Source organism: Triticum aestivum, chromosome 4D, assembly GCF_018294505.1.
Source record: "Triticum aestivum cultivar Chinese Spring chromosome 4D, IWGSC CS RefSeq v2.1, whole genome shotgun sequence".
In the NCBI taxonomy this organism is placed as follows: Eukaryota; Viridiplantae; Streptophyta; class Magnoliopsida; order Poales; family Poaceae; genus Triticum; species Triticum aestivum.
Window position 1 is genome coordinate 380,221,793 of NC_057805.1, and position 9,051 is coordinate 380,230,843.

Below are 9,051 nucleotides of genomic sequence, written 5' to 3' on the forward strand. Positions count from 1 at the left end.
GAGGCTGGCCCTGGCCTCGCAGGCGGCAGGAACTTGTCCGGGGTTCTGCTCCGAGGCGATACCTCTCGCAGTCAGGGCGACAGGGCTACGATGAGGAGGCTTGGGGCTGGCGGCGACATTGTTGCCCCAAGGTTCCCGACCCGCTACGACCCCCGTGGTGAGGGGGTGGTGGAGCTGGACCTGTCGAAGGAGCGGGCTGCCATGAGCTTCCGGTGGGTTGCTGTGGGGCTCTTCTTCTCGCCCTTGCCCTACAGCAACGAAGGGCTCTTCGGCGAGCTCAAGGGCAAGTGGGGCCTCCATGGAGGAATGGACTACAAGCCCCTGAAGAATAACCGCTTCCTCATCGAGTTCGAGCACGAGGGAGATCGGCGTTTCATCCTCAACAACGGCCCATGGACTCACCAGGGGGACGCCTTCCTCATGGTTACTGTGGATGGCGGTGCCCCGCCGGGCGAGGCGGAGGTTGCACACATGCCCATCTGGGTGCGTGTCCATGATGTTCCCCCCATTATGCTTGATGAAGGTGTTGCGTGGAAGCTCGGAGCGGAGCTGGGAGAGGTTTTGGAGGTAGATACGGATAGTAGGGGCAAAATATGGGGAGATTTCATTAGGATCCGCATCAACCATGACGTTGATGAGCCCCTCAGAGATAGGATTAAATCCCGGGATGTACCTAGCAATAAGGTGTTCTCCCTAGAGGTTAAGTATGAAAGGGTGCCGTGTTTCTGCGGTTACTGTGGGTATCTTGGTCATGGCCAACGCGATTGTAAGTTGCCGGTGGACCTCCATGAGATGAGGTTCACGGCAACAATGCGTGCCTCCCCATATAAGAAAAGCAACAGTAGAGGGGGCTATGTGGCTCCGGTGGCGAACAACGCACGTCGCCTTCTTAGTTTTGGGAGGGAAGTCCAGTGGGAGAAGAGCTCAAGTCAAGAAAAGACGGCCTACGAGAAGATCCCGGAGGAGGTGCTGCTAAATCCTCAAGTGCAGGCGGCTATCGCCGCTGTGAGTGCCCTCAGGGTCTCTGATGATGGCGGCCGCCCAAGGTCATCTACACCAACATTGACCAAGGGCCCTGTTGGGGTTGGGACCGTTGCCACGCAAATTGCTGTGTGCACGCCCCTAGCTGGAAATGAGGGCGCCCGGATGGATAAGAATCTGCCTCCTCGTACCATTGGGGTGGATCTGGTGCATGGCCAGTCCGCGGCTGTGGAGAATCCAGCCCAAGTCAAGTCAGAAGGAATCGCTCCCATGGTCAACCCCGAGCTTGGTCTGGCGCAGGCGCAGGCTTGCCCGGCCCTGAAAGAGGGCAACGATGTGGTGCCCGAGAGCGAAGGTAACAGGGTCGGCGACGACGCGGGTGAGAACTCTGATGAGCTGCTGGCCCCTCCTGGCTTTGGGCCAGTACCCCGTTTCACAAAGCAGCAGACTGCATGGACGGTGGAGGGCCTATTCAACCGAAGGGTGATCAAGGACAGTAGGTCAAAGAAAAGAGCCGGACAGGTACAATCGATTCTGGGAAAGAGGGGTGGGCGTGATGAGCTTGTTGCTGTAGTTCCAGTGGAGCCGATGTCTGATGGGGGACCGGACAAGTTCAGGAAGGTTGGGGCGGCTGGTGTGGTGAAGGAGGGAACTGTGGACATCAAGGAAGCGACCGGGCAGGGGGTTCCTGGCGACCTGGTGGGTGCCAAGGACGGCGCCCACCAGGAGCCATGACGATCATGAGCTGGAACTGTCGAGGCCTCGGGCAACCTCGCACAGTTCAAGAATTAGTGTGCCTTGTACACACACATAAGCCCAAGCTCGTCTTCCTTACTGAAACGCGGTAGAATAACAAGTTTGTCACAAACCTGAAGTGGAGGCTGGGCCTCCGTCATTGTATCACGCAACCCGGTACTGGTAAATGTGTCGGCATTGCTCTCTTCTATGATGATAGTGTGGAAATAAAAAAGATTGCCGTGGGAGCGAGGTATATTGATGTGTTGATCAAGCTTGATGTTCATGGCCCTCAATGGAGGGGAACTTTTGTTTATGGGGAACCTAAAGCTCATGAGCGTCACCACATGTGGTCTCTCCTGAGAAGAATCAAAGATACAAGCAATCTGCCGTGGCTTATAACCGGGGATTTTAATGAAACTATGTGGCAGTCTGAACATTTCTCAGCCGCGAAGAGGTCAGAAAGGTATATGTGTAATTTCAGGGAGGTGTTGTCCGACTGTAATCTCTTTGACTTGGGCTTCAAAGGGCCGGGTTGGACCTATAACAACAAGCAGCAAGGTATCAACAATGTCCGAGCGAGACTGGACAGGTTCGTTGCCTCTCCGTCCTGGTCTGACCTCTTCAACAACGCCTCCGTGGATCATATTTGTTCGTCGCGGTCAGATCATCTCCCTATTCTTATGAGGGTGGGGCAAAGGAAGGAGTGGAGGCCGGTGGAGCAAGGTAGGCAAAGAAATTTCAGATACGAGCAAATGTGGGAGAGGGCGGAGTCGCTACAGCCAACTATTACTGCTTCTTGGGGCAAGTTTGGGCCTGCCGCCAACCTACGTTTGATAGGTGCAAAGCTGCAGAACATGCAAAAGGAGCTGGCTGAATGGGCGAAGCGGGACTTTGGTTCGGTCCAAAGGAAGACAGCGGATATCAGGAAAAGATTAAGCAGAATTTGGTGCATCACCCCTTCGGCTGCTCTTGAGAGGGAAGCAGCAAAGTTATCTAAGGATCTGGACGAGCTTCTCCTAAGGGAGGAAATCATGTGGAGACAGAGATCTAGAGCGACATACCTGCGCGAGGGGGATAGGAATACGAGGTGGTTTCACTGGAAAGCTACTTGGCGCCAGAAGAAGAACTCTATTCAAAAACTAAGGGACGCTAATGGCAATTGGGTCGAGGATACTAGCGGTTTGCATGCAATAACCAAGGCTTTCTTTAGCGACCTGTACACAAATGAGGAGAACACAGACCCGACGGACATTCTGGAGCTGGTGTCAACTAGGGTTACGGAGGACATGAACATCGACCTAACAAAACCGTACTCTGCTGAGGAAATCGGAGATGCTCTCTTTCAGATTGGCCCCCTAAAAGCCCCTGGGCCGGACGGGTTCCCGACACGTTTCTTCCAAAGAAATTGGGGAGACTTGAAGGATGATGTGATCAGGAGCGTCCAGGGTTTCTTTGAGGATGGTGTCATGCCTGAGGGAATAAACGATACGGTGATCGTGCTCATCCCAAAAGGAAAAGATCCACAATCTCTCAAGGACTACAGACCAATCAGTTTGTGCAACGTCATTTACAAGGTTATCTCCAAGTGTCTTGTAAATCGTCTGCGCCCTATTCTTGACGAGATAATCTCGGAGACACAGAGTGCTTTCATACTGGGCAGAATGATTACGGATAATGCCATCATTGCCTTCGAATGTTTCCATAAGATTCAACACTGTAAGAATGAGAGAGACAACTACTGCGCCTACAAACTGGACCTAGCCAAGGCGTACGATAGGGTAAATTGGAGTTTCTTGGAAGGGGTGCTCCAGAAAGTTGGTTTCTGTTCCAGATGGACTCAATGGGTGATGCAATGTGTCAAATCAGTGAGTTACTCTGTGAAGTGCAATGGAGAGCTGCTGGAGCCGTTCTTACCCTCCTGGGGTCTGCGGCAAGGGGACCCGTTAAGTCCTTATCTCTTTCTCTTTGTTGCTGATGGCTTGGTGCTTTTGTTGAAGAAGGAGCTTGCCGAGAACAATATCAATCCTATTAAGATGGCTAGGAATGCACCGGGCATCTCAAATCTCCTATTTGCTGACGACAGCTTGATTTTCTTTAAAGCGGTGCCAGAACAAGCTGCAACGATCAAGAAAGTGTTGGATACTTTCCAAAAGTGTACGGGGCAGCTTCTCAGTCCTAACAAGTGCTCCCTTCTTTTTAGCGAAGTATGCCCACCGGAAAAAAGAGAAGCTATCAAGAACATATTGGGTGTGGTCTCGGTATCCTTCGAAAGCAAGTACCTAGGTTTACCTACCCCTGAGGGGAGGATGAAGGAGGATCAATTTCAGCCTATCCTGGATAGATTTGGTAAGAGATGCAGCGATTGGTCTGAGAAATTTATGTCTTTTGCAGCAAAAGAAGTTCACGTGAAATCAGTCGTGCAGGCACTTCCAACCTTCACAATGAGTGTATTTTTACTCTCCAAAGGCTTTTGTGACAAATACGAGAAAATGATTAGGAACTTCTGGAGGGGAGACACGGAGGATCAGAGAAAGGTTCATTGGATGTCTTGGGATCGTATGACAAAACCAAAAAGAGCCGGAGGTATTGGTTTCAGAGACTTGCATTTATTCAACCAAGCTCTTCTGGCCAAGCAAGGGTGGAGGCTCCTGCAAAATCCAGATAGTCTGTGTGCAAGAGTCCTAAAATCTAAATACTACCCAAATGGGAATCTGTTGGATACGGTGTTTGCACATGATGCCTCGCCGGTGTGGAGAGCTATTGAGTTTGGCTTGGAACTATTGAAGAAGGGGCTCATTTGGAGGGTGGGTGACGGAAAAAGCATACAAATACAAAGGGATCAATGGATCCTGAGAAAGGAAGGCCTTATGACAGCCGCCTTTGTGAGGCGTTCCCGTATCAGATGGGTCAACCAACTTATGGAGTCAGATAGGAAAGCATGGAATGAAACACTCATCAGACAAATTTTCCACCCGTTCGATGCTGACGAGATCTGGAAGCTCAACATCCCATCCTCGGAGGTGGGTGATTGCATTGCCTGGCATCATGAGAAAAACAGTGTGTTCTCGGTCAAGAGCGCTTACAAGCTGGCTGCGGCCATGCAGGATCAGTCGGCTCAGAATCCTTCGAGTTCTACTAGGGATCCGTATGACAGAAGCATTTGGGATCTTATTTGGAAGGCAAAAGTCCCTGGGAAGGTCCGTATCTTTGCTTGGAGGATTGCGACTAATACTCTGGCTACCAAGAAAAATAAATGGAAGAGAACCTTGGAAGCGGATGCCACATGCAGCATTTGTGGCAACGGGGAGGAGGATGAGCACCATGCCGTTATTACCTGTACCAAGAGCCGGGCCTTGAGGGCAGAAATGAGAAAGATCTGGGCGTTACCGGCTGAGCATAAACTAAGATACACTGGAACAGATTGGTTACAAGTTGTCCTCGATGCGGAAAATGAGGAGGTGCGCGCCAAGTTACTGTTACTCCTATGGCGATGCTGGCACCATAGGGAAGATTGCATGCGCCATGATGGTAAAGAATCTATCATGGGTTCTGTGATCTTCTTGCATAAGTACGAGGAGGACTTGAGGTCTACTGTCGGGACCAATGACAACCAGGGCGACCTCCTGAAGGCAGGAGTGGAGAGGGGAACTCGAACCGCTGGCCCAATTCCCAAAGCAGATAAGTGGTCGGCGCCCAACCGGGGAACGGCCAAAATAAATACCGACGCTACTTTCAATACTACCACCGGGGAGAGCGCAGCCGGCGCAATTGCCAGGGACTACAGAGGACTGGTCTTTCTTTCTGTCTGCAAAAAGCTGCCGGAGTGTAGCAGTGTTAGTGAGGCTAAGGCCAGAGCTGCCCTGGTTGGGCTCACGTCAATGAGCAAATACTATAATGGGGAGGTGGTACTGGAGATGGATAATCAAGACGTCATTGATGAGTTAAACTCAAAACTCCCTCCCCGGTCGGACCGATATGGACTCATCATGGACATCAAATTTGCGATGAAGAACTTCGCCGCGTGCAGAGTCCAGTATGTGAATCGGAAGTGTAACGAGCTTGCGCACGGCTTGGCGGCTCTACCCAGGAGTACGGGGGACCAACTGGTGATTGCAGATGTTCCACCGAGTCTTCGATCCCTGATGTTGGCAGAATCTTGTGCTCGTCCTGAGTAGTCTGTACTACTCTGACCTCAAAAAAAAAAAAAAATTGAGCAGATGGGATCGGCGACCCAGCCGATCTGCCCCCAATCCGAGCGAACAGTTTTGAGAGGCTACCAAACTTCCAGAATGGATAATGCCGAAATCCGAAAAGACCAAGCCTGGCCACGAATGCCCGCACTCCCGGATATCCTCTCCATCTTTTCTTATCCTCACGTAACACGCCGAAAATAAATCACAACAAGATATACTTACCTTCTAAGTTTTCACAGCAGAGTGCATGTGAAATATATTGTCAGAAAAATCTCTTTGACCAGCTATGATCAGGAACGTACACAACTCAAAGAAAATTCACAGGACACGGATCCTATTTTTTGCCATCATTCTGTGAACACCATATCTAGGTGCTGTAATTTAGCTATACCATAGAACTAGCTTCTATTTTTGCACCCCGCAAAAAAAAGAAGCTTATATTTTTGCAGCATAATATTCAGAATACAGACTGACGTTCCGTAACAGAAAGAAGAATTCAGACTGACATACTGACTTCACAGGGCGGTGTTTCACCGTAAACTGCATAAGAGCACCGGATAATTCCTTTCAGCTAGCTAGCTTCCAAGCAGCCGAAAATGACGCGCGAGCTTCAGATATCCCGGATCGCAGGGTCTTGTCCGTCTACTGCGTGATCTTTTTCAGCTTCGTTGGACTGAGAGCTGGCCATTTTTATCCAGCCCTCTCTCTAGCTTGGCAATGGCCGCGAGGGCGTGTCCTGCTGCTTCTGATTACCGTGTGTGCTGAAGCATCTGACGCGCTTGCGTCGGGCAGCAGGAGCCGTTCTTGCTCACCTTCCCTCCCCTTGAAATCTGAAGCAGAAAGAACTCAAGCTCACTCAGGGGGTTCGTCTGATCTGCAAAGCCCAGGTCTGGTGTTTTATGATGGTTCGCTTTGTGCCAGCTTAAGTTTCAAGTCGTTCTCCATCTTTGCCGTCTTATGCATGCAGACATGCAGAGCTTAGTGTCGCCTGCGACTGTAATTTGTACTGCTTCTTTCTCTTCTTCCCTGGATGAAACCGAAGCAGATTCTCTTCTCCTCGTTATCGTTTTGGCTTTTGGCTAGTAGACCATCGATGATCGATGATCGATCGTTGTAGTTCTGCTCTTTGTTTTGATCCATCACTTCTCCAGCCTTCATGTTTTACCTGCATGCAGGTTTATTACTCTGATAGTAAGATCTTAACGTCGCCGATCATGCTGAACACACCACCTGTGATGAGTGTGTGACCTATTTTAATTTGAACTACTCCATTTTGTGAGAGATTGTTCACATGCAGAAATATGCATGTGCACGATAAGCAAGAGATAAGTAGGCCCCCTTGTTTGCACTTCGCCGCCTATATATGGCTAGTCTCGATTCCTCATCTCTCTTGATCCGCCACATCCTAGATAGTACCAAACTTTATAATGAAGATTATCCACCTGATCACCTCATCCTCCTCCGAATGGCTAACATCTTGTTTCTCTAATGTATATACCCTCGATCTGATGGTTCTCGCCATTCTTTGACATCTTGATCGATCTCCTTGCAAGCGTCGCATCATCTACGCTTTGCAAGTACTATATTTTGAACTAGGTAGCCATTGTTACTTCCGGTGTGGTGCACAGATCATTCATTTCTAAATTCTAACACGTAAAGAACCATCTTGATTTTCTCCATGCAGCTATACATCGCCCTAGCTTGCAGATCGCAAGCTAGATCGCAATGGAGAACCACCAGCTGCCCTACACCACCCAGCCGCCGGCAACGGGCGCGGCCGGAGGAGCCCCGGTGCCTGGCGTGCCTGGGCCGCCGCCGGTGCCACACCACCACCTGCTCCAGCAGCAGCAGGCCCAGCTGCAGGCGTTCTGGGCGTACCAGCGGCAGGAGGCGGAGCGCGCATCGGCGTCCGACTTCAAGAACCACCAGCTGCCGCTGGCGCGGATCAAGAAGATCATGAAGGCTGACGAAGACGTGCGCATGATCTCCGCGGAGGCGCCCGTGCTCTTCGCCAAGGCCTGCGAGCTCTTCATCCTCGAGCTCACCATCCGCTCCTGGCTGCACGCCGAGGAGAACAAGCGCCGGACGCTGCAGCGCAACGACGTCGCCGCTGCCATCGCGCGCACCGACGTCTTCGACTTCCTCGTCGACATTGTGCCGCGCGAGGAGGCCAAGGAGGAGCCCGGCAGCGCAGCCCTCGGGTTTGCCGCCGGAGGGGTTGGTGCGGCCGGTGGGGGCCCCGCCGCTGGGCTGCCGTACTACTATCCGCCGATGGGGCAGCCGGCGGCACCGATGATGCCGGCCTGGCATGTTCCGGCGTGGGAACCGGCGTGGCAGCAAGGCGGGGCGGACGTGGACCAGGGTGCCGGGAGCTTCGGCGAGGAAGGGCAAGGGTACACGGGGGGCCATGGTGGCTCAGCTGGTTTCCCTCCTGGGCCTCCAAGCTCCGAGTGATCGATGCCAGAGCTGTATGCGCGCATTGTATACTCAATGCTATTTACCACGGCGCGCAATGTAATTGTAATTGTGCAAGTATATGGCATGTCTTGCGTTAATTAAGGACTAACAACAAGCAGTTATTTATCCCTTTTGGAAAAAAAAGCAGATAACTACCGTGAGTTTGAATCCGGGCATGCAGGATATGCATCATCCATGCATCTCTATTTTTAATGGAGCAGTTGGTAGTCTCCCTTTCAGGTTTTTTTTCGTCCCACCTCCCATGGTTTTTTTGATACCTCCCCCACCTTCGCTGTTTTTTTTTCGTAGATTTTTTCCGTCCCCTCCCCCACTTCATCGGTTTATTTTCACGTCACCCTCTCAACAACGAAAAAAATCTGAACAGATCAGAACTTTCCATACTGGCGCAAGTTATTTAGTAATGTAGAATCAATCACGAACAATATCTAAAGATCAAATCTAAATTAATTAATCTTATCTTAAATCACTCAATCACATTAATTAGAAAACAAATAATTGTTTCAGACAAATCGCTCAATCACATTAACCTTACCTTAACTCACGGATGGTAATCAATCTCCAAACAAAGGAAACAATACAGCGAGCGAGCAGTAAATAAACTCCCTTTCTTATGACATGTATATGCTCTTCCCTTCCCTTTCCGTTGTCGAGCGTTCTTGAT

The 9,051-nt window shown here is 50.8% G+C and overlaps 1 protein-coding gene across 2 annotated transcripts; it reads left to right on the forward strand.

Annotated features, from left to right (window-relative positions):
- Window positions 1-6,480: 6,480 nt before the first annotated feature.
- LOC123098047 (nuclear transcription factor Y subunit C-2) lies at window positions 6,481-8,613 on the forward strand. 2 transcript variants are annotated; one of them, XM_044519921.1, is made up of 2 exons: window positions 6,481-7,508; window positions 7,597-8,613. In XM_044519921.1, the coding sequence occupies exon 2, from the start codon at window positions 7,638-7,640 to the stop codon at window positions 8,364-8,366; it is 729 nt and encodes a 242-aa protein (XP_044375856.1). In that variant the 5' UTR covers window positions 6,481-7,508; window positions 7,597-7,637; the 3' UTR covers window positions 8,367-8,613. The 2 variants fall into 2 exon arrangements, with proteins under 2 accessions (XP_044375856.1, XP_044375855.1); XM_044519920.1 differs by having other exon boundaries at window positions 6,494-6,799.
- The last annotated feature ends 438 nt before the right edge of the window (window positions 8,614-9,051 follow it).

Excerpts from the sequence above, each read along its gene's own strand:
- LOC123098047 (XM_044519921.1), top strand. The coding sequence starts at position 7,638 with ATGGAGAACCACCAGCTGCCCTACACCACCCAGCCGCCGGCAACGGGC.